The sequence below is a fragment of the Tamandua tetradactyla genome, chromosome 11, assembly GCF_023851605.1.
Source record: "Tamandua tetradactyla isolate mTamTet1 chromosome 11, mTamTet1.pri, whole genome shotgun sequence".
NCBI classification, from domain to species: Eukaryota; Metazoa; Chordata; class Mammalia; order Pilosa; family Myrmecophagidae; genus Tamandua; species Tamandua tetradactyla.
Window position 1 is genome coordinate 79039527 of NC_135337.1, and position 27375 is coordinate 79066901.

General features: G+C 56.1%; 1 protein-coding gene and 1 long non-coding RNA gene across 8 annotated transcripts in view; one reads left to right on the plus strand and one right to left on the minus strand.

Moving 5' to 3' along the window:
* Positions 1-27375, minus strand: part of NFIC (nuclear factor I C) — a 70304-nt gene that overhangs the window by 24693 nt on the left and 18236 nt on the right. For 6 of the 7 annotated variants that reach the window (XM_077121190.1, XM_077121189.1, XM_077121193.1 and 3 more), the window contains exons 3-6: positions 5734-5805; positions 2633-2707; positions 1839-1962; positions 1119-1243 (exon numbers count right to left, since the gene is read on the minus strand). In XM_077121190.1, coding sequence (XP_076977305.1) covers positions 1119-1243; positions 1839-1962; positions 2633-2707; positions 5734-5805 — 396 coding nt within the window. Of the gene's footprint in view, positions 1-1118; positions 1244-1838; positions 1963-2632; positions 2708-5733; positions 5806-17571; positions 18834-21046; positions 24738-27375 lie in introns of those variants that run through there. The other variant, XM_077121191.1, reaches the window with a different exon arrangement.
* Positions 1035-8753, plus strand: LOC143650425 (uncharacterized). Its single transcript, XR_013159552.1, has 3 exons — positions 1035-1577; positions 5938-6069; positions 6648-8753. It is a non-coding gene; the product is annotated as an uncharacterized LOC143650425 (long non-coding RNA).

Sequence of the window (27375 nt, forward strand, 5' to 3'; positions counted from 1 at the left end):
TCAAACAGTGTTAAGAGGCTATTCTGGAGGCTGCTCTTATGCAAGCTTCAGTTAGACAGTGTTAATTGCCATGGTTTGCTAACCCCCAACCAACATCAATCCTGTTGACTCTTAAGAACACCTAGGGCTCCAACTGAGACTCTATAAAGGTTTCATGTGCCAGGTTTGCTTTCCTGGAACTTTTAATTCCCGGAGGGTTCCTAGGCCAGATAAATCCTGAAACCCAGAAGGACCAGCTTCTCCAAGATTACCAACTAATTACATCTCTTTATCCTTTAGTGTGCACACCCTTTCTCAACATGACAAAGTCAGAACAGGCATTGCTTAAATACCCCTATAGACTGGGAGAAAGATCAAAGAAGAAGGAGGAGAAAATAGGATTTAAAAACGAGTTTGGCCGCTGAATCACTGTAGTAATATTTCTTCTAGCCTCCAGTGTTCTCGAGCAACTAGAAAAAAAAATCTGAAATAGAGGAATGGTAGCCCATGAAAAACTCTGAAATCTATCCTGTAACTATGTGTTGAAGGGTACTCTGAAAATTATTGCTTTGTATATACATTTCACAATAAAAAAAAAAAACGTTAAAATAAAAAAAGGACCCTGTGGGAATGGAGACACTACAGAAAAGAGACGCGGCTTGTACAAAACGCAAAGAAGGGCCCATGGAGCTCGGAACCTAAATTTAAAAAGAAATCGAAGGAGAAGGATCCCAGTCAGAAGGGATCTTGCATCTCAGGACAGAGGACACATGGGATGCGAGCCCTGCAGACGGACCCCAGGAACAAGCACACCGCTGATGAGAATCGCTACTGAGACAATTCTATAGATCAGGAGCTCCACAGAGATGGGGCATGAACCGGCAGAAGGAAGGTGAAACTCCCCAAAAAGAGTCTCCACTCGGCTTGGCCTCAGGGGAGCCAAAGAGCTCCGGAAACGTGAGCCCGAACTTTCTACTTGTAGCCGCGAGCAACCCGCGCAACTACAATTCCCAAGAGGCCCCGCGGCTCCCGGGCGGCTTCCTGCTTGCCGGCGCCCGCGCAGTGCCTGCCGGAACACGAAGTCCCCGCCGCTGCAACGCCGACCGGAAGGCCGGATTCGCCCCCGCCGCCCGCCCTACCTCCTTCCATATCTTCCGTCCAGTTGCGGCTGCTACTCGTGGGAGAGCTGGGCGAAGTGTAGTAATCGCCGCCGGGGCTAGTGTCCACGTCTTCTTCCATCGAGCCCGATTTGTGCCGCTTGCTCCTAAGGGGCGAGGGGAGGAAAGCGCCAGCCGGTTACTAGGGAGACACGGGCGGAAGTCGAAGAACGGGCGTGGGGACCTTCCGGTCTCGAGGGGGCGGGGCGACAAGGGTGCTATCGCGAGACATCACGAGAGCCCCAGACTTTCACTTCCTCCTCCCTTAACACCTGTCCCAACTCTCCCATTGCGTGGATGGGTGCAGAGGCGGGAGAGGCTTAGCCCAGGTCACGCAGCGAGCCGGCACGGTGGAGAATAAAACCCAGGCGGCATGGCTAATCACTTGGCCTTCGGTCATCCTCAGAACAACCTCGAAGAATCACGAGCCCCATTTTACAGGTGGGGAAACTGAGGCAAACACAATGTGACTGTCCCACGGCCACATAGCATTTGTCGGCAGGAAACTGAGCCTGCGGACTCAAAAGGGGTCTCCAAGGCCGGGCCAGTAGTGTCAGGGCTGAGGGAAGCGGGTTGGGTTTTGAAGGATGAGTAGGAGTTTGCCAGGTAGACCCTGAAAAAAGGGCATTCCAGGCAGAGGAATGAACCGGCTGAGGCCAAATCGAGGTGGATGGGTGGGTGGATGGGGACCTGGGCACATACCCACTGGAGGAGGTGCTGGGCAGTGTCCTTCTCATGCCAGTGCTGGCCGGGTTCAGGTCGTACGCCAGGTGCCCCTGCAGCTCCCCTAGGGAGAAGTTGGGTCCTGTTCCGGTCACCACAGGTGCTGCAGAGGGCGGCAGAGGAGAGCGTGATGGAGTGAACACGGTCCTGGGCTGCAAAGTGCCCTGAAAGGGGTTGCGGGGAGAGCCACCTGGGGGGAGGCAGTGCAATGGGAAACCCCTGTCCAGACTGGCCAGGTTCCTAGTTTGGATCAGAGACTCAAGACTGAACCGTGAGGGAGAGGCGTGGCCAGAGCTGGAAGCCAAGTTGATTGTCAGGGTTAAGGCAGGACAGCGTCCAGAAGTCCCAGGGGTGGGATTTAAAACAGGAGTGTGGTGAGTCCCCAGCCGGTCCACAGGGACACAGACGCCTAAACTTCAGGGAGGAGGGATACTGAGTAGAAGTATCCTTTTGCATCCACCATTTGGATTTTGATTCCTGGGGGAGGTGGCATGTCACCCTGACCTTGGAAAGGGGCTGGATGTTGCTCTTTTTGGTATGGTGATGGGGTGACTGGAGAGGACCAAGGGGGAGGAAGTGGGGGTGGGGTGGGCTCCTGGGCTCCCTTCTCCTCCCGGAGCCCCTTTCCCCATCCCTGAGCCCCCTTTCCCTCTTGGACTCCCACCCCTCCTGGAGCCCATCTCCAACCTGCCCCCCTGCATGGGCACCCTCTGCTCTCTGTGGCCCCCCTTCCCCTCTCCAGGGCCCAGCTCAGGGCAAGCAGTGACACTCACTCCGGGACACTTGGATGAGCTCCGTGACACTGAAGACGCCGGAGGTGACAAAGCTCTCCTGGAAGTCGGTCGTGTCTAGAAACAGGAAGAGCATGGGGGGGTCAGTAGGCCGGGGCCTGAGTCAGCTCTATTCCCCTTGTGGACAACCCTTGGTCACTAACCCCTCCAGTTACATGGGGGAGTCCCTCAGTCCTTAAATGGCAGGAGTGGAAGTTCTGTTCTGAGTCTGCCCTCAGCCCTTCTAGCTGCAGCCACAGCCAGCCTCCCCTTCTCCAAGGCAGGCCCGATGGTGGGGCCCCCCTTACCCGGCCTGGGCCTTGTTACAGCTTCCACCCTGAGCCCCCCCCCACTGCTGGAGCCAACCGCACAAGCAGTTGCCAATCCCGGGTTCTAGTAGAGGGCAGAGAACTGGTCTGTCTCCCCTTCCAGGCTCCCTGAGGCAGGAATGCCTGGGTCCTGGCCCTGGAGCATCTCTGAAACCTGGGCCAGCCAGGGGCTCAGAGCCAGAGATTCAAAGGGGGCCATGCAGGCAGCAGTTGAAACCCCTGGTGCTCCCCCACCCCGAGCCTTCCTAAGATTAAAGGAAGTGGGGTGAGGTGTGGACCCATTGCACAGGTTTGGACACTGTGGCCCACGTCGGGTGGGAGCTCTGTCCCATCCCAGACCACCGAGAGCAGGCCCACCCACCCCAAAGGCCCTCAAAAGTGGGATCTGTTTACTCAGCAAGCATTTTTTAAACACCCTCCAGTGTGTGCCCCCCTGGGCTGGGCAGGGGACCTAGCCAGGAATAAGATGGATGGAAGCAGCTGCCCACTTTGGACTCAAGAGTCCAGGGTAAGCGACTGACAGCAGTACAGATCAATAAGTCGTGGTGAGGCACATCGCTGGTAGGAAGGTAGGGAAAGGAGGGTTTCTGTGGAGGGCTCGGGCAAGGCCTTTCCCGAGAGAGTGGCATCGGCCCAAGATCTAAAGGCAGAGGTGGCAAAGAGGGAGAGGTATGTGCCAATCTGCCATGTGCCAAGAACACTGCGTGGCACTCTGTGAATGAATGTCGGCTGCTCTGATTGGGAATGTCTTATCACCTCCTGGAGGGGCAGCGGAAACAGCAAGTGCAAAGGCCCGGAGGCCAGCAAGGTGGGAGAGGAAGGAGTGGTGAGGGTGGAGGTGAGGCTGGCAGGAAGGAGGCTGGGGGGGTGCAGTTCCTCTCCAGGCCCCCAGGGGGCAGCATGGGCCGCTGGGTGCTCCCAGGTGCTGCCCAGTCCCCCAGCTGTCCGGGAGCCCCAGCCTCCCTGGTTACGGGCTTTACGGACAGCGTTTATTGAGCAATCACTAGGAGCCCCGCCCCGTGCTGGCAGACTTGGGGCCTCAGTATCCTGGAGAGGGGAATGGAGGGGAGAGGAGAGGAGGACAGGGCGGTGGCCCCCGAGTGTCCAAGGGATGTGGCCGTGGCCGTTTCCTGCCGACCCAGCTGGCCAGCTGGTGTCAGCACACCCCGTCCACCCTCCCCCTACTGCTGGGGTTTCCTGTTTGTGCAGCGCCCGCCCAGCTCCATCTCCGGGGGACTCCCTGGCGGGCGGGGAGGACATGATTTCCTCTGCCAGATGTCTGAACTCCCCACGGGGCCAGGCCCAGCATCGTGGCCCCCGCCTGCCTTGAACATCTGGTTTGGGGAGAGGGTGCCTGGGTGACCGCTGGAGACAGGGACTTGGGTCACAGACAGCTGGATGGACGAGGCACCAGGGGCAGTGGCCAGTGGCCTGTGAACCTCCTAGGATCCTCCAGCCTCCCTGCGTGGGCCTATGTGTGTCCTAGCAGCGGGGATGCCCTCAGCACTCACTCACTCACTTACTCCTTCCTTCCTTCCTTCCTTCCTTCCTCCCTCCCTTCCTTCCTTCCTTCCTTCTTCCCTTCCTTTCTTCCTTCCTTCCTTCCTCCCACCTGCTGCATGCTCTTTTTCTCTGCTTTATTCCTCCCTCTCTTTCTTTCTTTATGTTAATATCTCCAATATTACAAATATTTCTTCCCATAAATATTTATCGATCACCCACTATAAATATTTATCGATCACCCACTGTATACCAGGCCCGCTTGTCAGCACTGAAGGTACAAACGTTACCAAGACAGAGAAAACTCCCCACCCTGGAGGACCTGAGGCTCCTTTGGTAGAGGGGACCCATCAGCAGCTAAGCAAATACATATGCAATTACAAGCTTCCCCTGAAGGAAAGAAAAGAATGCAATGGAGAGGGGCCTCTGAGAGAGGGACATTTGAGCTGAGACCTGGGGAGATCTGGAGAGAGAGTGAGCAGACAAATGGCTGTCCAAGCAGAGGGCACAGCCTGTGCAAAGGCCCTGAGGCAGGGCTAGGCCTGGCATCCTGGAAGACCAGGGAGGAGTTCTGCATGGCTGGGGCAGAGGGAGCAAAGGGGAGAGGGCAAGGAGGGGACAGGGCAGGGCATACAGGGCCTGGTGGTCTGCAAGGAAGAGGTGGGTTTTATTTCCCAAGGGAGGTAGGAGCCATGGAGGGCTGTGGGCAGAGGAAGGACAGGCCCTGACTCAGAGGGCTCACAGGTGCCCTCTGGCTGCTGCAGGGTGGGTAAGGGTGGGAGGCAGGGTCCAGGGAGGGGAGAGGTGACTGTCCTGGTCCAAGTGAGGATGAGGGGGGTGGGAGCCTTTGCAGATGTTTCTGAATCCTTCCTGCTCTCCAGGGCTCTGCCCTCAGCCCTGCCAACCTCTCCCCCACCCCCCACCCACCCCCGCTGCCAACCTTCTGGAGCTGACTTATCTTTCTCTTCCATTAAGCATCCCTTGGGGCCTTAAGTGCAGTGAGCATGAGCCCAGCTGCTAGGAGCTCAGGGCTCAAACCCCAGCTCCCTGGGTGCAGCTGGCCAGTTCTCTTAAGCGCCTCGATCCTCAGTCTCCTCCTGTGTCCAGTGGGACGACAGCAGCATCTACCCCACGGCATGCACAAGAGGAACGAGTGGCTGAGCATTTGCGAGATGCTTGTAACCTGGCACACACAGGTGGCGCTCAATAAGTGCTTACTAAATAGAACACAGGGACGGGGCTGTGCCCCCCACCCGTTAGGGCCCCCAGACTTACCCAGCGTGATGGGCTTGCTGTCTTCCTGCTCCGAGCCCATCCCAGCCCGAGGGCTGCCACTTTGCTCTGCGTCTGCCAAGAGAAGGAGAGGGGACATGGTGACATCGTGGTGGCCCCATGCTCCGAGAGATACGTCCTCCTGGGATGCACCGAAGCCCGGGGACTCTGGCTTGGGCCCCCTTCCTTGACCGCTGTCTCCTGCAGATACCAGCCCAGGACCCTGAGACGTAGACAGGATGCAGGGCACACAGGAGTCTTGGGGACTCGTCCCCAGTTACCTGCGTGCTGCAGAGTGGCTCATACACAGAGGAAAGAGGAGTGCTGAGCCAGTCGTGGGTAAGAGCTTGGGCCCCTGGAGTCCGACAGACTTGGGTTCGAATCCCAGCTCTGCCACGTTCAGTCTGTGTGGCCCTGGGCAAGTCACTTCCTCTCTCTGAGCCCCAAGTTTCCCCATCTGAGAAACGGGCCTGATGCTTTTATGCACAGCAGCTGGTTCAGTCCTGGCAGAACGCTACGAGGCAGCAGCTCTCACTCTGCCCATTTTACAGGTGGGGAAACTGAGGCCCATAAACTGCAGTCCTTGAGTCCACGGGCCCCTCCCCTCAGCTCCGGCAGTCCTGGGGGACCAGCCTTTGTTCTTGGGTGGCTATTTGGGGTCCCCCGGCGAGTGGGTCGAGGCCGAGATGCCCCCGCTCTCCCGCCTGGCATGTGAGCTCCCTCCCACTGCAGCACCCACCCCTCCATCTTATCTAAAAATAATCAGGCTCCTTGGCGGTCGGGCGAAGGAGACAGACGCTGAGCTCAGCACTATCGGCTCCTGCGGCCTGGATGGGGGGGCACATAGAGCCAGTCCAGGCCGGGCAAGACACTCCCACCCATTCCCCTCCCTCCCCCCCTCCCCGTTTCCCTCACAGGCCAAAGGCAAAGGCAGCAGAATCGCCATCAAATAAAGAAAATCTAGCCGCAGAGCCGGGGATGGGTGCGCTGTGTGACCTCAGACAGGTGTCTCAACAGCTCTGAGCCTCACCTGGGCCGTCTTGGGATGCCCGAAGTGCTGGGGGTACACAGAAAGCTGGATAAACAGAGCCCCCTTCACCCCACCTTATCACATAACTGACGTGATTTTAAAATCTGTAACGCAGCCTGCAAACTGGCATTTTACAGACAAGGAAAACCGAAGGGTCAAAGAAAGATGAAAAAATCTCCCCACCCCACTGGTGCTTCTTCACAGGGGTGGTTTCATTCATTCATCCATTGGTTTGTTCGTTTATTCACCCACCAGACACACAGCACATAAGCCAATGGCTTCCCCCCGCCGGGGCCTCAGTTTCCCCATCTGTGAAATGGGACAGAGATGGTGGACAGCCCAGGGGAAAAAAATGACACCGGGGCTTCAGAGCAGGCAGAGCCCTCAACGCTGGCCCAGCCCCAGGCTGGCAGCCTCCCCTGTTCCAAACAGGGTGTCCAGCACCTGCTGGTTGCCAGACTGGGCAGAGGACACACTTTCTCCCGGCTGGTGCCCTCCCTGCCTCAGTTTCCTGAGTAGTGACAGGGACAGGTGAGTGGAGGCAGCCCCTCCTTGGCCCAGCCCTGCGGTGCAGCGGAGTGGCCCTGGCCATGGCCGACTGGGCAGCGACTGAGGGGAGTGTGCCCAGCTCGGCCCCACGCCCTCTCCCGGGCCCGCCAGTCCTGCTTGGACGGCCGCATGGCTGGGCACGGTTGGCCGGTCCGTTGGGAAGGACCCAGCCTGGGCACTGAGCCGGGGCACCCTCTTCCTGAAGCAGCACTGCCACCCCACCCCCACCCCCCACTGCCAAGGCTCAGCAGGCGGGAGGGCCTGGCAGGACTCGGCGTGTCCCTGGGCAGGAGGGACAGGCCAGAGCAGGCATGGGTTCCTGAGGACCTACTGTGTGCCGGGCATGGTGGTTCCCAGCACCGGCTTTGGAATCTGGCAACATCTCATGTCTCTGTGCGCCTTGCTCCACTTATCTGTGAAATGGGCACAAGCCCAGCAGCCACCTGGAAGGCTGTTTGTAACAAAGGTGGCAACAAAGTGCCCAGAACAGGGGCTAGTACATGGAAGGACTGCTCAGCCTTCCAGGGAAATGGGGGTAAAATGGTTTTATTCCTATTACTTTGTTACTATTATTACCAATTTAGATAATAAGTAAATCTAAATTACTTTGGATCACTTAAGAGCACATGATTGGAGCCCATCCACTACTCTCTCATTCTGTGACCTCGGCCTTGACACAGCACCTCTCTGAGCCTCAGTTTCTCCATGTGTAAAATGGGGGAGATAACAGCACTCACCTCCTGGGGTGTGTTGGGTTGCTGAAGTCAGCTGGTAATAAATATAAAGGGGGTGAGCACGAAATTGACCCTCAGTGAACGGCTGAGGTGGGCACGAGTGTAAACAATGCTGCCTTTTAAACGTAGGCATCCAGCCGAGCATGGCTGGCACACAGAAATGCAACTGATTTTTGTGTGTAAACATGCGACCTTGTTGAAATCACTTAATCTTAGGAGCTTTTACCAGAGGTGCCTGGGGATTTTCTATGTATGCCATCACGCCATTTGCTATCAGAGAGAGTTTTATTTATTCCCTTCCAGTCTGTATGCCTGTGATTTCCTTTTCTTGCCTTATTGCAGTGGCTAAGTCTCAGGGGAAAGCCATCAGCCTCTTGTTTTTAAGAGGGCTCTCGGTTGTTGGTTTTTGTAGAAACCCCTTATCAGATTAAGGAAGTCCCCTGTATTCCTAGCTTCCTAAGAGTTGTTGTAATTTTTACTTTTTATCCTGAATGATTGTTAAATAGTGGTAGTTTTAAAAATAAAATGCTGTAATTATGTGCCAAATCGCTGTTAATCGTAATGAAAGCCTGGAAATATTTCTCATCCACTTTCGGACCAATCAGGAACCCACTGCTTGGCTCCGAAAAACTTCCCGCCTTCTAGAGACGTGCTGTCCAGTGTATGGGCCACTGGCCACAAGTGGCTGTTTAAATTGAAATGAACTAAGATGAAACAATTAAAATTTCAGTACCTGAGTCACCCTGGCCACGTTTCAACTACTCAGTAGCCCCGTCTGGCTGGTGGCGACTGAGTTGGCCAATGCAGAATCTCTCTGTCATCGCAGAAAGTTCTATTGGGCAGTCCTGTGCTGGATGTTTCCAAGAAACATCGGGGGGGGGGGGGAAGGCACAGATAATTCCTTCTCTTCCCACCTTCTTAGACATCCAGCCCTTAAAAACTGAAGTTGCCTTTGAGCTGAATGGACGGTGACCAGGGTAGGAAGCCTCCAAGGACCGGGGAAGGTCCAGCATCCCGGGATGAGCCAGCCATGCGTGGCGTGGTGCCATCCGATGAAATCTGCCCAATTCCCAGGGTTGGTAAACTGAGGCCCAGGGCAGAAAGTCTCTTTCCTAAAGCTGGAGTCAGATGTGAATCTAAGCTGATCAGAGCTTCTCACCTGGTGCCATTCTGCTTCCTAGGGGATGCTTGGCAATTTTGGGAGACGTTTTTGGGTGGTCATTGCTGGGGGGGTGGGGGGTGCCAGGGGCATCGATTGGGTGGAGATCAGGGATATTATTACATCATTTTTCCAGTGCCAAGGATGCACCGACAAAGACTGTCAATTATGCCAAGGTGGATAAATCCTGAATGGGGGCCGGGGGGACAGCCTAAAAAATTTTGCTCTTATTCATCTATGTTCTTATATTCTTATATATATTTTGATTTTATTTTTATATATTACATACATTGTATATTATACATAAGATACAGAACATAAACATATATATAATATATCCGTGTTGTTTCAGTTTCACAGGGGGTAGTGATTAGGGAAAATGAAGTATCTTAAAAGGTTCTTTGGGGGAGACGATAATGCAAAAAATGTTGTAGATCATTTGCACCGGACAAAACCCTTCCATCCATTCTCTGGCCCTGCACCTGTACACAGTAGGCACTCAATAAATGCTCACTGCCTGGACCTGAAATGACCTCTCCCAAAGCCTCCATCAACTGTCTCGGAAGGCTGTTTCCTAGAAGGCATGGAGCTTTCTTGACCCAGTTGCCCCTGTAACTAGGAGATTTAAATACAATTTGTCCCTGGGGTGGGGTGGGAGGCAGGGAGGCCGGGGTCATGGCTGAGGTGACAGCAGACCTGGGTTCTGTCCCGAGCCTGGTCTCCATCTTGCTGTGTGGCCACGGGCAAACCCTTGCTTCTCTGGCTTCAGAAACCTGTGGGTGAAAAAGGGTCAATCCCAAAGGGAGGGCAAGAGGGTGGATTCTGAGGTTGAACCAAGCATTTTAGACTCCCAGGGTCTGAGCTGGGGCTGTCTCACTGTAAAGACTGCATGCAAGCAAGGTAACCCTGCACGAAATCACAAATTGCAATCGCTTAATACTTAGTAAGTAATTCCTTTGACTAGGTTGGGGTGCAAGTCTCACCTCTCTGGACTCATTTAAATCTGCCCAACTCCTCCAGGAGGGGCATGTGATTGGAATCAATCTCCAGACACCCAGAAGCCCCGTCACTGGGGCCTTTCCTGTACCTCCATGTGAGATTCAGTGGGTAATTGGGGACTTCAGACACTCCTGACTCCAGGACCACCCCTTTGTCTTTGGCAGTCTGGGGCAAACCTGGGATGTGGTCTCATTCTGCCTGGTACCATAAAGCCTCCAGCTGGGAGATACCTACCCTTCTGTCCCCTGCCCAGGGTCCCTCCTGCCATCTGCAATGAATCCAAGGTGACAAGAATGTGGCTGTTGGTAGATGGGGGCAGGATAAGCCCTCTACACCTCCTTGGACCTCCTATGCCAAGGGGCACCCCCTTAGAGCAGACACCCCCCCCCCAGTCATCATGCCTGCTCAGGGATGTCAAAGCTCACCCACCCCAGGTTACGGAGGTGGAGGCCAGGCTCTGGAGTGAGACGATATGCATCAGTAATAAGAATAATAAATAACAATGATGAGGAAAAGGATAATAACAGCAGGAACCTGGCATGGCTGAGGCTGACAATCCCCTGATCACCCAGAGAGGGCAAAGGAGCTGACCAGGGTCGCCCAGCAAGCAAAGCCAAGGCAGCAACCCGGTTTTGTCTGTGCATCTCTCTTAAAAACCACAGAAACGAACATCTCCTTGAAATTTATATCCTCTTCATTCCAAGCTTTAAAATGTATATATATATGTATATTTCGTGGAAATGTTTTCTGCAGCTGAGCTTGGACTAGGCATTCAATTGGGCCCTTGGTGCTGTCCAAATTTTATCCTTGATCACACAGACACTTTCTCCACAGGGGAAAACTCAAACAGAACTGTAAAAGCAGATGAACGGAGGTTTACACCTGGCTGTGGAGCTGCAGATTTCCTAAGGCTGTCTCCTAAGATGTTAATAGATTTCACCCAAACATGGGATTATGTGGTCAGAAAGGTGGGGCATCATGGTAGATTTCTCAGGGTAATTGCAGGACTTTTCAGAGCCTTTAAAACACATTAGGGATCTCTAAGACACTATGGGGTACCACAATTTCCAACTGGTTGGACCACGGGTATCCTATGGGGACCAGGGCTGCACCCTGAAACCGGGGTTTGCGTCCCAGCCCTGGCAGAACCCAGACCTGTGTCAGTGGACTAGTTACATCTCCCCTCCGAGCCTTGGTTTCCCCATCTGTAAAATGGATAGACTCAGCATCCACTGCCTTGTGCTATGGGGCTGCTGTTGAGCTCAGAGGAACTCAGGGCAGGGAAGAGTCAATCGCAGATCAGGGAAAAATAGTTTAGGTGACAGAATTTTGCTAGATTCATTGTCCCTCCCCTGCCCACAGCCCTCCATGGCTCCCACCTACCTCGGGGGAAAAGCCCACGTCCTCCTCATGTCCCCCCGTCCCCAGGCCCTGCACACCATACCCTCCCTACCCTCCCCTTCTTCCGCTGTCCCCCTCGTTCTCGCCACTCTATCCCCACGGGCCTTCACGCTGCTCCTCCGACATGCCAGGCCTGGTCCTGTCCCAGGGCCTTTACATGAGCTGCTGCCTTCTGCCCGGAATGCTCTCCCCCCAGACACCTCCACGGCTCACTCTCTCCTCATTCAGGACATTTCTCAACATCTCCTTCCATGAGAGACACATGAGCCCTGCAATGCCCTCCTGCCAGCCCACCTGAGACCCTGCTCTTGGTGGCAGCTGCATTTGGAGACCGTGAAAAGTCCAATTCTCTCCACCTCCCAGGTCTGTAGGCCGTTCCTGTGTGACCCAAACGTCATCACCCCCTGCAGCTTTGTGCTCAAACACCTGGTTGCGGGCGAAAATACAAAGGTGATCCAGTCCCCACTGACAGCGGACAAACTGTCCTTTCCTGTTCCATGGCCACGAGCCCACATTTGGTGTGTCCCAGCTTGTGACAAAGGCACCGCCGTGGCCTCTGGCCCTGCCCTGCCCGTCCTGGGGGACCCACCCCCTGCACGGGACAGCTCCCTGCGTCCCGGTGGCTAAAGCTGCTGCTGTTCAGACATGAGAGGGCAACTCGGCTTGGCAGTCATCTAATTGGCAATTATCCATTCCTCACCATGTACCCGGCACTGGGGGAAACAAGTAGGGGAGAGCAGGTGGGAACCCAGCAGGCCAAAAAAGCCCACCTCCCTCCCCTACCAACTTCATGGGGCCCTAAGTTCTGCTGGGGCAAAAGAATGGGGGGGGTGGGAGGGTGGGGGGAAAGGAGGTGGAAAGCACAAGAGGGAGCCAGCCACAGGGAGAACTGGGGTGAGGGCATTCCAGGGAGATGACAAAGTGAGTGCAAAGGCCCTGGGGCTGGATCATCGTGAGGGCCAAAGAAGAGCAGATGGGAGAAACTGGCAGGGCCTTAGGGATTTTATTCTAACATGCAACAAGGAGGTATGACCTGGTCTAAACCATGTTTTAAAAAATAACAAATCTCTGGCTGCAGAGTGAGTTCTGTACTCTTGGGCAGGGAAACCTGGGAGGAGGCTGAGGCAACGGCGGCCCGGGGAAGGGCAGAAGTGGTCATATTTAATTCATCCTTTAGGCTACAGAAAGGCCAGTGCTTGCAGCAAGTGTAATCACGCTTATTTAAACCTGGCAGAATATCGGAGAGCCTAGCGTTTCCACTCGGGCCCCAGAGGTGCATTTGCCTGAGCTCGCAAAGCCCCAGCTTCCTGCATTGGCTGGCCACGGTAAAGCCGCCTGGTTTGTTTTCCAACCTTAGCTGGCTTCCAAATGCTAGCTGCTGGCTCTGCCCGGCTGCCACGTCCACCTCCCCAACCTTAGCCAACTAAAGAGAGAATCAAAGCCAGGGCCTGGAATTCCCAGCTACCAGTGTCACCGTCCATTTTAAAGCATTAGCCGGCTATGGTTCAAAATTCTTTGTACTGGGAGGCTACGCCGTACGTACTCCCCCCCACCCCACCCCAAGCCTCCAGCCTCCTCATGCCACCCTCCCTGCCCCTCTCCCTCTCAGGCAAACTCCAGCCATCTTTGTGGGTCCAGCTCGAATGTCTCCATCTCTGGGACATCCTTCCTTTCCCCCTTGTCCAGTCTTTTGTTCTGGCCTCCATCGTTGTGAAACAAATCTAGGGCTATAAATATATAAAACCGATGGTCCACCAAGCCCTGGCAGACCTGCCCTCTTCCCCTCCCTGCTTTCCCTTCCTCCCATTCTCCCTCTGGCTCCCTCTGCTCCAGCCAGGTGGAACTGCTGGCCAGGCCCAGTCCTACCCCAGGCCCTTTGCACTGGCTGTCCCCTCTACCTGGAATACTCTCCCCTCAGATGCCTGCTTGGCTCATTCCTTCCCTTTCTTTGGGGCTTTGCTCAATGCGCTTTGTGTGTCCACAGCCCCTGGTACAGAATCCAGACTTGAATCCCACCCAGTGGACATCTGAGGTTTTACTTCCACATTACCCCCCACCCACCCAACCTCATACCCAACTTGGGCAATAACAGCTCCCGTCTGTGTATGTGTGTCCAGGTAAGTTACAATCTGCTTCATTCCCCACATTAGCGTCTGCATAAACCCAAGCACAAGGGGAAACCGATTCTTTCATTCGACTGTGTACTCAGTGCCAGGCCCTGTCCTAGGCATGGGGGACCCGGCACTGAACAAAACAGACACAAATCCCTGCCCCAGGGAGTTCACACTCATGGGTTTCCTCCTGGCTGCCTGGGAAGGAGGACTAGGGGTTGGGTCACAGCATGAAGGCTTCAGGTTAGACTGAAGGTGGACTTCCCTGGTGGTGAGGCTGGAGACTGGAACTGAAAGGGTTCTGGGCTTTGAGGAATCCTAGTACATCTCCTGACTCTCCCTGGAGACCCCACCCCAGCCCCCACCTGCCAGGTTCCAGATCACACGGCTCCCAAGTCCAGAAAAGAGGGAAAACTGCTGTCAGTGTCACCCACGCTGTGTGGCCCCTCTCCAGGGACCGTCTGGACAAGCAAAAGGAAATACAGCAAGATGCTAGAGATTCAAGGCCCTCACTGGTTCCAAGGGGGCAGTCAGGGAAATGTGGACAAAATCTGGGAGGCGGAGGTCCCAAGAGGCAGGGGGTGGTAGTGGTAGGGGCCGGGGGTGGGGCGGGGGGCCCTCCCTCGGCTGGCTGCCACCCCAGGGCCTCCCTCCGCCTTGTCCTTCCTGACCCGCCGCCTGCGTTCCTCGAGTCTGGCCCACAATTTCCATCTCCCTCTCCCGGTGCTGGCGGCCTGGGCCCGAGCCAACCTGCTTTGGAATCACTTTCCAAAGAAAAGTTTCTTTTTTCTTCCCACCCGGCCCGGCACTCGCCCCCGCCCGCCCGCTCGGTGGCCTGGCTCTGGGCCCCGCCAGACGCTCGGGGACGCCTTGGGCCAGTGGGTCACCGTAGCGGCCCCTGCCGGTCCCCTGAACCGTCCACGGCGTCCGGCCAGAGGCCTCAGGCCAGCCCGGCTGCCCCTGGGCCTCGTGGGCAGCCTTGGGTGGCCCAGGGACCCCTCGGGGGGAGCTTTGGCACCACCGTTCCAGGGTGTCCGGCCCGGGAAGGCCCCTGCAGGCTGCGGGGCCCACCTCAAGGCCTACGGGCGGGAACCTGTCCTGTCCTGCCTGCATCCCCGGGCCACGCCGCCCTGCTGACGTCAGCGCCTGGGCGGCCATTTTCTCGCCTCTCCCTTCCCCCTGTTCCAGAGGCTTCTCCCCGGCTTGGCGGCCATTTTAGGTGCCTGGGAGGAGCGGCTGGCACGGGTCTTGCCAGGGCCCGGCCCAACCCTCCCGGGCGGGGTGGACAGGGGGCACGCAGGAGGAGGCCCGCGGCTCAGCTCCGTCCTCCAGTCCCCACCCTGGCTCCCTCTGAGGCCTTCGAGGGGTTAAACACGCGTGTGCTGCCTGGGATGCCCAGGCTAGGCTTGGGGTGGGGAGGGTGGCCCCCAGCTCCTCCCTGCCGCGGGACCCTCCATTGCTGCCACTCGGACCAAACCCAACCCGGGGTGGCGCAAAGGATGTGAAAAACAAGGTTAAAAATACCCACACGCGCAATCTCCCCACCCCCCCACCCCCCCACCTCCTGGTCCCCTCCAATGTCAAATGTGTCAACGCCACCCAGGGAAGGGGGGGGCAGACTTAAAATAACTTGCTGTTTACATTTGGAGCGAATTCTTGGCTTCGCCAGCCGCCAAGCCAAGGCCCCCACCCCCCACCTTCCTGGCTGGCCCGTTGCAGTGGTTGCTGGATTGGTGGGAGGGGGGGAGCTCCGAAGCCACATGTGCCCATGGGCTGAGCACATGTGTGTGCCCACGTGGTGGAAGGGACCGGCAGCTCCAGAAGCCGTCAGCGGTCACTCGATGGCTGGAGCCAGGCGGAAGTCATGGGGACGCTCTCTTCCCATGTCCGGTTCTGTGTGGGGGTGCTGGCGAGGCCAGGGGTGCAGTGGCGGGAGAAGTTGGCAGCCCCTCCCATCTTCCCCTTCCTTCTGATGTTTCTTGGGCCGCGTCACCAACTCGGGCAGCCCCAAAGGGAGCTGGGGAGGGCAGGAGGCTGGCAGCCTGGCCAAGGGAGGTGGGGGAAGGCAGGAGACCAGGCTCCAAGGGGAGGGCCCTCAAGACTTCCGTGGGATCCAGCAGCCAGTGCTGAGTGGCTTCAGGCCAGCGCTGCCCCTCTCTGGGCCTCTGGGAAGAGTGCCCTGGCCTTAAGACCAGGGATGGGGGTAGGGGGCCACAGACACATCACAGGTCTCTCTCTGTGCCTTGGTTTCCCTGGCTGCAGAAAGTCAATATTGACGTGCAAGCACCTAATTGTTGAGTGTTCCATTTTACAGAGGGGAAACTGAGGCTGAGAGAGGGGGAAGGGACCTGTCTCAGGTCACACAGCCGGGAAAAAGCAGAGCAAATTCAAACACAGCCAGTCTGGTTCCAGAGCCTATGTTTTTAAGCCCAACAAGCACTGACTCAAATACTAGAGGACGCCAGAAGCCAGAGGGTAGGAGACCAGGAGACTCACCTCCTTCCTTGGGCTTCTGCTGGGTGCCTCTCTACCTGGGGCCTGCTGGCACACTGTTGGTGCTCCATAAATGTTTACACACAGCTGGCACGCAATAAGTGCTTGCCATACGAGTGAGTATGATTATTGCACAGAGCCTGACACACAGGCAGCACCTAATCCATGCTTGAGGCACGAATAATTATGATGACCCTGATCAGGTCTGGCATACAACACGTGCCAAATAAATGCTTGCCAAGGAAAGGAATTGTGAGGATCATTGGAAAACTGGTGGGTATTTGGAAGGGATGACCAGGCTTAGGGAAATGCAGACTCTGACTAACGGTGACAAAGGATTTCGGACAACAGGCTCAAGGTAAGGTGTAGAAATGTGGCCCCAGTATTACCCATATCAGTTCCCTGGTCCTTTGAGCAAAAGTCCTGCTCTGTTAAGAAGCTCCCCCAACTCCCTCGGAATAGCAGAGGGAGGGACCCATGGTGGGAGGAGCCTAAGGAGGTAACAGGGATCTGGGATGGGGGTCCAGGAAGGCTTCCTGGAAGAGGGTATTTTGGATCCTGGGCTTTGATGTGTGAGTAGGAGTTTCCTGGACACAGAAAGGGCTTATAGGGGAGAGAGAACAGTATATGCATATCACAATTATATTTTCCATTTACTAAGTGCTTACTATGTGCCAGGTACTGTTTAATCCCAGGAGCTACCCACAGATTTTACAGGGGGGACAGATGAGACCCTGGGTACTTAGGCAAGTTGTCCAAGAATCCTGCACAGCCAGGATTCAAACCTATGCTTAGCCATAGAGCCCTGCTGCCTCGCCCAGTGGGTCTGGGTCTGGCAGAGGCCAGGTGGGTGCACAGTGGGTGTACAGAAGGGTTTGAGGTTGAACTCCAACCCTCTCCCCACCACCTGCAGAGCCGATGAGGCCAGGCTGGGTCTTAACCCACAGGAGTTGGAGCCACGTAGGGAGACCACTCACAGCCTCTCATTGTCCCTAATCAGCTGTGGGAGTGTCCCTGGACCTCCCCAGGCCTCAGTTTCCCCATTTGTTAGATGGGGCTGCAACTGGGTGAGGTCAGCCTCAACACCTTTCTGTGTTGGGGCCCGGGGGTGCCCCGACTGTGATCCCCATTTTACAGAAACAGAACTTCCAGTCCCCAGGAAGAGAGAGGACAAGCCTCATTGAGGGTAGGGGGTTCCCCCCTGTCAGGGGGGCTGCACCCCCAGCCCTCTCACCTCCCCGCTATTAATCATTGAATCAACCTGACATAGGGCAGTTATCCTGCAAAGCAGTTACGGATTCCACCCCCATTTTATAGATGAGGATACCAAGGCATAGAGAGGGGCAGGTGCTGGTCCAAACTCACCAGGGGAGTTGGCTAAACAACGGGCAAAGAGCCGCCATGCAGGTGAGGCACCCAGCTTGGGGCTGGGAATCCAGCAGGTGTGTCCGCCCAGAGCCCGCGGGGCCACCTGGGCACCAGAGCCCATATCCCAGCTTGCCTGCTACCAACGCCTGATTCCAGGAGCGTCCCTGGGTGTGTCTGGGACACCGTGCCCTCGTCCCTCCCTTTCCTGCATGTGCCCAGACAGGTGCAGCTTCGGGGGGGGGACAGGGCGGGCCAGAGCCGGCTGCAGAGGGACCTGGGCTTGACAATCACTGCTGAATTCTCGCCCAGCCGAGAGTCAACCTGGAATTTGTCTCTTCCTCTGCCTCTGTCTGGCCAGCCCTATTATCGCTCAGTTGGACCCATGAGGCCAGAGTCAGGGCCAGTTCCCCCCTCTGCCCACAGCCCTCCATGGCTCCCACCTCCCTCAGGGGGAAAAGCCCAAGTCCTCCCCATGGCACCCCAGGCCCTGCAAGTCCTGCCCCATTCCCTCCCGCTCTGCCCCTCGCTCCCTCCAAGCCCCAGTCCCATGGGCCTCTCCTCTGCTCCACCAACCCGCCAGGCACAGTTCTGCCTCAGGGCCTCTGCATGGGCTGTTCCCTTGGCCTGGAATGCCCTTCCCTGCAGTTCTTCACACATAACTGTTTCCTCTTCACCCTTCAGATCTCAGCTTAAATGTCACATCCTCAGCTGGGCCTTCCGGACCTCTCTAAAATAGCTCATTACTCTTGTCCCCTCGTCCTTCATTTCTCAGTAGCCCCAGTCGCTACCTGAAAGTTCTTTACTTCTTCTTTGCCCACTGACTTTGAGCTCTGCGGGGACTGGATTTTCATTCCCATATTCTTGAACAGTGTCCAGCACAGAGTGGGCATGCAGTAAATCTTTATGGATTGCAAGGTACCTCCCCTTGACTGAGCTCTAACGACGCTTTATGTGTGCACTAACTCCTTTTGGCCTTAGCTTCCCCACGAGGCAGATGCTCCCTTACAGATGGGGAAACTGAGGCCCAGAGAGGTGTCGCCACTTGCCTGAGGCCACACAGTGAGCAGGTGGTGGGAATCAGACTCCCATCAGGCACCCCTACCTTCCTGTACTGACATCCCCCCTTGGCCCAGCTGGGGAAACTGAGGCTCGGGAAGAGAAGGGAGCAACCAAGGCTCACGTGCAGAGTTGTGGTCACAGCCCAAGGCCTCTGTGTCCTGCTGAGCTGATTCAGCTGACGCCAGGAAGTAATACAGCAACTACAAACAATATCAACGACAATAATAATAATAATAATGGCGAGAAGGGTGTGGTGAGGCGTGTAGGCTCGGCTAGAAATTCTGAGTTTCCCCTCACTGAATTTGTACCAGGGCCCCTGATGGGGGACACGCAGGGGACACTGGCCCCTTTAAGAACCTCCCCCTCCCCAGCTGGGTGCTGGCCCAGCCTCCCCTTATGTAAGCGGGCCAGCCGCCCTTGTATAACCCCGCTTACATAAGGAGGCAGGGAACAGGCTTGTCCATCCGGCAGCAACCTGTCCCAGGCTGTCAGTGGGGCTGGCCCGGGGCACTGGAGCCAACCAGAGTGGCCAAGGGGTGCAGCCTGGGCTCAAGGCCCTCTGAGCTGACTTCTGCCTGGGGGACGCCCCCAGAGTTCCCAGAGCAGAGCCTCTGTGGGCAGGAGAAGAGGGGCACCTTCTAGAGTGCAAATGGAGGGGTTGTTCCCCCTGCTTGGAAGTAAAGCTGAGGCCAGAGAGGGCAAGTGAGCAACCAGAAGCTGCACAGCACTAGGTGGAGGCCGATGGAGCTGCGGTGGGGTGTAGGCCTGTGCCTTTACCTCCCAGATTCCCCTTCTCAGAAAATGGGGCTACAAGCTGGAACTTTCTCAGCGACTCAAGATACAGCTGGCACTCGATAAATGCAGCCACGGGGTAATGATCAGCAGCATTTAAAGCTCTAAACTCTGGGTTAATTCTATGGTGCAATCCTTTCCTGGCTCTCTGTAAAGTGGGCACAGCTACCGTCTCATCTTACAGTTGAGGGAACCAAGTGCCAACGGCAATGCTACTGCTCTGGTGGGCACAGCGGGTAAAGGCCACCATGCTCATGCCACCTTGAAGCGGCAGGTACTCTACAATTGTGCAGAGGACAGGGGCCGAGCACCAACTGTGTACCAAATCCTGGCCAAGATGATATCCCTCTTGCCTGGTAACCCATTAGCTTGGGTGCAAGGAGACCCCTGTATATGTGGAAAAATCAAGGTGCAGAAAGGAGAAGCTCATTCAATGTCTCCTCCTCCAGGCAGGCCTCCAGGCTGTTCCTAGCCTCAAGTCCACCCCATTCCAAGTGCCTGCAATGGGGGTGTCTAGGTAAAATTCTGCATCCCCCCAACTGCCCTCTCTGTACCAACACGCATCAGTGTCCCCATATTTGGGATGGGGGTGGTGGACAGAGGCAGGGCACTTCTCCTCGACCTTCTGGCTGGGTGCTGGCCCTTTAAGGCAACGGTGGCAGGAACCCTGGGCTTGTCCCTGGGTGACCCTGAAGGACGGGTGTGGCTGGAACAAGGAGCCCATTCAGTTGCAGCTGCCGCCTCCGGGCAGCCCACAGGCTAGCCTGGGGTGGGATAGGGGATGGGGGGGTGGGAGGTGGCAAGGGGGTACAGACTAGAGGGGAACAGGAGAGACACAGGGACAGAGACGCAGATGGACAGAGAGACCGAGAGACAAGAGAGATGAAAAGAGATACGCCCTCTTGCTCTCGAGCTGAGGTTACCCCAAATGTTGGTACTCTTTTCCAGTACCTAAGTCCTCTAGGCCCCAAAAAGGGAGGTGGCGGGGGGAGGTTCCTAGGACACTTGGGGGAGGCCCCTGGCACAACACAAACAGCCCCTTCCCTGGGCTTGGACTTAAGATACAGGTTTGAATCCTGCTCTGCCCCTCTGCTGTGTAGCCACGGGTCAATGGCTTGGCCTCTCTGGGCCGGGTTTCCCCGACCTCGGTGGGCTGTTGTGAGGGTTAATGAAATGGCAATAATAGCTCCATATGCTAAACTGAGAGCTGAGCTGGGCAGAGACTCGGGGAGCCCTCATATGCCCACAGATCCCACATAATCATGCCTGATACCCCAAAACTCAGAGGCAGATGACCCCACTCCCAGCCAGATGCTATAGTCACAATTAGAACCACTGCCCACGATTAGGAGTCTATTGAGTACCAGAAGGAAGGGGCCCCCTTGGCTGCTGCTGCTGCCTCCAGGAAGCCCACAGGCTTGCTTGGAGTGGAGTCAGCTGTGGGGTACAGACTAGGGGTGGACAGGGGAGAGAAGGGGTGGAGAAACAGACCAAAAAAAAGAGCGATACAGAGAGACAGCCTCATATCCCCACAAACTGCTCTCCTTGTCCCCCAAAATATAAGCACCCAGCTCTGAGTCTACCTTACCCCACATCAGGGCTGCCAGCCAGCTGCACCCACCTGGGCAGCGCCCAGCCCCAGCCAGTGTGCTCGGAGTGTCACAATTCTACTTCTTCCCCCTCCATGTGCAACTTTTCTGGAATATTCTGCTGCTCCCTCACCTGGTGCCAAAGAACCTGCCTACTCAACCCTGACCTGAGCTTTTTGAATCCCTGCCTCAAAGAACTCGGATGTTCTAGAAACCAGCTCAAGAAATTCCGAGGCTGTTCTCAGGTATGCAAAAGCTCAACCAGCTGGCCAAAGTATGACATGATGACGGCAATGACAACAATAAAAATAGTTTATCACTATCATCACCACTGTCATTAGCCAAGAATTCTGGAACCTGCCATGAACAGTTTTATGAACATATTTAAGGATTTCTCAGTTATTGATGAAACCGGTTTGGGAGATCTAAGATTTGTTCTCACATCCTTGAGACCTGTTCCCAGATGCTGTGAAAACTCACCTCGAAGAATGGTCTAGAACCTAACACGGAATTGTGGAGCTTCTCCTTCGAGAAGCAAAAGTGCAATGTAAAGAATTAGGCAACTTGCTTCTAGACCCTCGAAGAATCTGGATCAAGAAAACCTGGATCCTATACCCTGATGGTCAAGAATACACTTGAGGAATTCTGTATCAAAGAACCAGTTAGGGGAATTCTAGAACTGTTTCTTGGATGGCTAAAACGCCCATCTTCGAAAGAATTCTACAGCCACCACAGTACAGTGGGTCTCATCTGGGGAAGAGGCAACCCCAAGGGACATTTGGTGATGTCTGGGGACATTTTTGGGTGTCATAAGTTGAGGGAGTGGGTGCTCCTGGCACAGAGTCGAGGGAGCCCAGGGAGGCTGCCCAGCACCCCACAGTGCGAGGGTGCCCCACCCCAACCAATGCTCCAGCCAGATGTCAACAATGCCAGAGAGCAGACCCTTTGTTCACGAGCTCCAAGGCAAGACTTTCTAGAAAAGTCTTGGATTTTTTTTAAAAACTTCTTTTTATTGTATAATATAACATATACAAAGCAAGGAAAGAAAAAATACCAATAATTTTCAAAGTACTCTTCAACAAGTAGTTACAGAAAAGATCCGAGTTTGTCACTAGTTTAGGAGTTCTAGAACTGGGAGACTGGAGATCTGGCTCCGAATTTTCTAGAACTCAGCCATTGTCCACAGCGGCAGCTAAAAACCTTGAAATGTGGCTAGCCTGTCACCGAGGCGTGCCATGTGAAATAACACGCCAGATTCGAAAGACTCAGTACAAAGAAATGGAGGTGAAGTACCATAATCATTTTTTACGTTGATGAGACATTGAGATAACAGTCCTTTGAACTTACCAGGTTAAAGAGTGTTGCTAAAATTAATTTCCCCTGTAGGTTGACATTTTTTTTAAGTGGGGACACTAGAAAACTTTCAGTTGAACCTGTGGCTCACATTTTACGTCTGCTGGGACCATGCTGATCTAGAGTCCACCCGGAAGTTTAGAACTGCCCGGGTGTTCGAGACTTCCGGCTTGCTTGGGAGGTTCTGGAGCCCAGGCCCCAGGAATTCCAGGGCCTACCCTCCAGAAGCTCCAGAACCCATTTTAGATCCCCCGTCCCTCTTGCAAACTGGCATCTGCAGCTCATTTAGCCTGAGATACCGGAGTCCCCCTCACCCACTTGTCCCTGTTCTAGCAGCACCCCCAAGTGTGCCCAGGACAGCGAGAAGGACTTACAGAGGCAGCAGAATGGACTTGAGGACGGCCCGCTCTTGGAGCCTCAGTATCCCCTTTGGATAAGACATCCAGCATCCCCAAGCACCCCCTTCTTTATCCCTCACCAACTGGAACTATCTGTACCTTCCTGCCCACACCCAGTTGGAGGGAAGGGGAACCAGCCTGGCAGCTGGGCCAGGGCAGGACAGGGGGGACATGGAGATGTCCTCAGCTGCCCTCAGCCTCCCCTTGGTTCCCAGGGTGGCTCAGGGCCAGGGTAGCAACTGCAGGATGCCTCCCGCGGTTGCTGGCTCCCCTATGTGGGGGCCAGGCCCCCTGCCTATGCTGACCCGGGCATCTTTACCACTTTCTGCGGAAGCACCCAGCACCTGCATTCGCCCATGTGGGCATGCCGTAGGGGTTCACGGGACACAGCCAGGGCAACTTACCCAAAAGCCCCTCACTTCTGAGCATGCCCCAAGTGCTAAGAGCTTACAACAGGTGTTGCCTTATTAAAATCTCTAGATCCTTCTCTGCTCATCATGCAGATTAGGAAACAGAGGCACAAAAATGATAATGCACCTTCCCAAGCTTGCACAGCTGGCCAGAGGACAGAGCTGGGTCTAGAACCACAGTTAATGAGGATGAGGATAACAATATTAATTTTTATTTTCTTCTATCATCATCAACAAGGACAAACTGTTTCTGAGTACTTACTTTTGCCACGCCCTGTCCAGGGCATCAATCAATTTAACCCTACAGAGCCCAGGGTCCACAGGCAGGCACTGTTAGCATCATCTGCATTTTTACAGGGAAGGTCCAGATCAGTTAAGTCACTTGCTAAAGGTCACAGAGCACTTGCGAGGCAGGACTGGAATCTGGACCACTGGCCAGAGACTGGGCAACTCACTCGTGAGCATCCAGTCCCTGTGGGTTCCTGGTACCCCCTCCCCGCATCTGTCACTCTCTCTTCGCCACACACCATGCTATAAATACACCGTCAGCTGGTGGTGTCTGGGTCTCATGTCCCTGTGGCCACCTTCCATCCAGACGGGCCGCTGACCCACCTGGCCACCCCTCTGTGATCCAGACATCCGGAGAGGGCATCGCAGCCTGTGATCTGGATGGGCCTATTTTACAGAAGGGGAAATTGAGGCTCAGAGAAGTCTTCTACAGCCAGGAGCCAACTTGGAGATGGGCTGGTGCCCCCATTGCACAAATGCTTCCTCCCACCCCGACACCTGCCCCTTGTCTCTTCAACACAGTGGCAACCCACCCCCAGTGCCCACAACCCTGCCTCATTCATCCTGGAGTGCACCCTGGGGTGACACCTCACAGAGGTGGAGGGAGATGAGGGACCTTCAGTCGGGGCCTGCTTGCTCCTTTCTGAGACCTTGGCCCAGAGAGGGCAGGGCTAAGTGCTACGGCACACAGCAAGTCAGGGGTGGGGCAGTGGCTGACCAAGTCCCCCTCCCCTCCCAGGCCATCTGAGCTTGGGGTGCATGCTTTCAAGACCCTGGCCTGAAAGCCAGGACGTGGGAGGCACTTCAGTATGGCCAACTCCTACAAATTCGTTTATTCACTCTGTATCCAGGGACTGCTCTTATTATTTGTACAACCGGGAGGTTGGGGCGGGGATGGGGGGGTGCTCCACTTGATAGCTGCAGCCTCAAAGCTCCGTTAAGGGGTCCTGAAGACTGAGGGCACCTGGGTTCTTAATCAGGCTCTGCCTCTCCTTAGGAGCTGTGTGACCTTGGACAAGTGACTCAACATCTCTGGGCCTCCCTTTCCTTATTCACAACCCGGGAGAGAGTAGCAGTCCCTCCCGCCCTCCTCGCCAGGGTGTGGAAAGGCTCAGAGCCATTCTCAGCACACAGCAGGTCCTCAATAGGTGCTCACTGTTCTTATTACCACTATCGGTTAGTGTTGCTTCCCAGTTTCCTCCCAGGGGGGCCGGGGACCCCACGGCCTGGCCCAGTTTCTCCTGGCGCCGCCCAGCCCCTACAGCTCGGGTGGCCCCTCCACCAGCTGCAAGTTTCCCAGGCCGGGCCCTGCCCACCGGGCCATTCCAGGAGGCTGGCACGGCGCAAAGCGGGAACAAGGAGGCTGGCCCGCAGCGACGGCGGCAGATGGGCACCAGCTGGCCTGGAGGCTGGGGGCGGGCTGGCAGCTGCCGGAGCGGGCGGGCCTGGCACCCACCCACCCCCTCCGCCCGGCCCTGGCACGGTGCCCACCCGCGCCTCAGGTTTCCCAGGCTGGCAGAGGGGGCGGGGAGGCCCAGCTGGGCTGTGGGCCCTGGGTAGGCGACTGCCCTCTCTGGGCTCCTTCTGGGGAAGCCAGGCAGGTCCGTGGAGCCCCGTGGAGCGGCATAGCTGAACTTGCCCGCCTACGGCCGCAGGGCACTGCCTCCCACGCTGCCGGCCACTCTCGCCCCAGGGCCTTTGCACTGGGCTGTGCCCCCTGGTCCACCCTCACCCAATAGCCATCAAAAATCACCCCCCTGCACACCTCAAGTCCCTCTCCACACTCTTCCCTCCTCTGCTTTACCGCCACTACCTGACATTATATTCTTAGGAATTTAACGCCATTGTCTGCTTCCTTCGCACCTCAGCCTCCCTGGCTGCACACAGGCAGGGGGTCCCAATGATCCTAAGGTGGAACTCACATCCACCTGCCCCCTATCACAGCCCCCCCAAGCTGTCTCCTAAGCCACCCCCCCTTTCCTCGGTAGCAGTGCCAGGTGAACAGTCAAATTCTGGTCCGGAGATGCACCCCAGCCCTGAGCAGGTCAACAGCCCCAGGAGAGCTGAGATGGAGGCCTGAGCCTTCCCATTGGGGTCCGGCCCCATCAGTCCACCTTGATTGGCCCCTGGGGGAGACAGGGAAGCTGAGACTCCTGGGGGAGCCAGGCCAGGCCATGGGGAGCCAGGCGGGTGGGCTTTGAGTCTCTCCTGTCCCTACCTGAGCCTTAGCCGGACCTTGCCAGGAGGAAGGGCGGGGGGTGGTGGTGGCGTGTGTGGTGTCTCTGTGTGTCTCTCTCCACATCTCTGGGTCTCTCTGTGTCTCCCCCTTCCACCCCCACCCCCATCCCTGTCACCTCTGAGGCTCCACTATTGATCTGCTGACATTAATCAACAATTTCTGCTTCGTGTCTGATGTCGGAGGCAGAGTTCTTTCAGCCGCATCGTGGGTGCCTAGACCTAGAGATGACCCCGGGCTCCTAACAGCCACCCTGTACCCCATCTAGAGGCTGGGCCAGGGCCCTGCCCCCACCCACCCCCTCCACCCGTCAATTCCAGGCCCACAGCCACCCGGCACTGTTGATAAAACCCAGACACTGGTCTCTGGCCTGGGTCTGGACCCCCTGCATCCCTGGGGACCACCAAGGTGGCAGTCAGTTCCCCCTGCTGTCAGACTGACAGCCGCCGGAGACTGACCCCTGGCCCAGAACAAGGATGGGGGTCCTGGGACAGAGATTGGTGAGCTAGGGTTCAATGAGGGGGGTGGGGCGGGAAGGGGCAGCCTTGGCCCAGGGCTCCAGGGATGAGACCTGGGCCCACGGGGTGCTAGAACTCAGAGCCTATCCTAGCAGGGGCCAGGCCACACTGACGGGATGTCCATGTCACATGCCTCGATTTCCCTACGTCCCCTTCCACCATGGAGGGTGGAGGGCTGGGGAGAAGTGGATGCTGCCTGAATGCAAATCCTGCTTCTGCTCTCTCTTGGGCAGGCCACATCCCTTCTTTGGGCATCTGTCTCATCTGTAAATTGGGCTCAATACCTCCTAGCGCTGATATGGGAATGGAAAAGAATTGTTAAGCTGTGCAAATCCCTCAGAACAATGCCTTGGGCAGAGAAAGTGGATCTAGGAACTGGGGTTTTGAAGGATCAGCAGGAGATTTCCATATGGGGAACGGTATTCCAGGCAGATGAAACAGCACTGACAAAGGAAGTACTGGAGGTGGGAGAGAGTCTTGAACTTCCAGCGAGATTCTCACCACAACCATGATGACATATTTGTGACAAGAGCAGCCAGGTGGAGTCCCCACATGTGCCAGGAGTTTGTCCCCATGGGGACTGTCTGCTGAGCACTTAAGCCCAGGCACATATCATCCCCTAGAGGTGGATATTTTTGAGCTCACCATTTTACAGACGAAGAAATCCTGGTACAGAGAGGTTAGCCATTTATCCAGGTTGCCCAGCCAGTGGGCAGCAGAATTGGGGCTGGATTCCAGGGCTGGCTCTCCTTCGTGCCCCTCATTCCAGGTGGGCAGGGTGGGGAGTGTGGACAGCTGGGGTAAGGAAAGATGGAGTCCCGTGGTGGGGGAGTGGGGAGCTGGGTGCCGGGGACGGTGCAGCCTTAAGCCTCCCATGGGGCCGCATACTGGACATGAAGGTGTCTGGGGAGGCCAGGAGGCCCAGCCAGTTGGGGGAGGGGAGGCACTGGGAGATTGTGCTGACTCTGGCAGAAAACTCACTTCAAAATTTTATCAGCTCAGTGGAGGAGGCGGGGGTGGGGCCAGGAGCAAAGACAAGGGCTGGGGGTGGGAGAGGAGTGGGCTGTAGGACAAGGAGGTTCGCTGCCCTTGCCCCTGACCCTGCCCATGACCTGGTCTAGCCCTCTGCCTCCACACCCACCCCCACTCCCCAACACT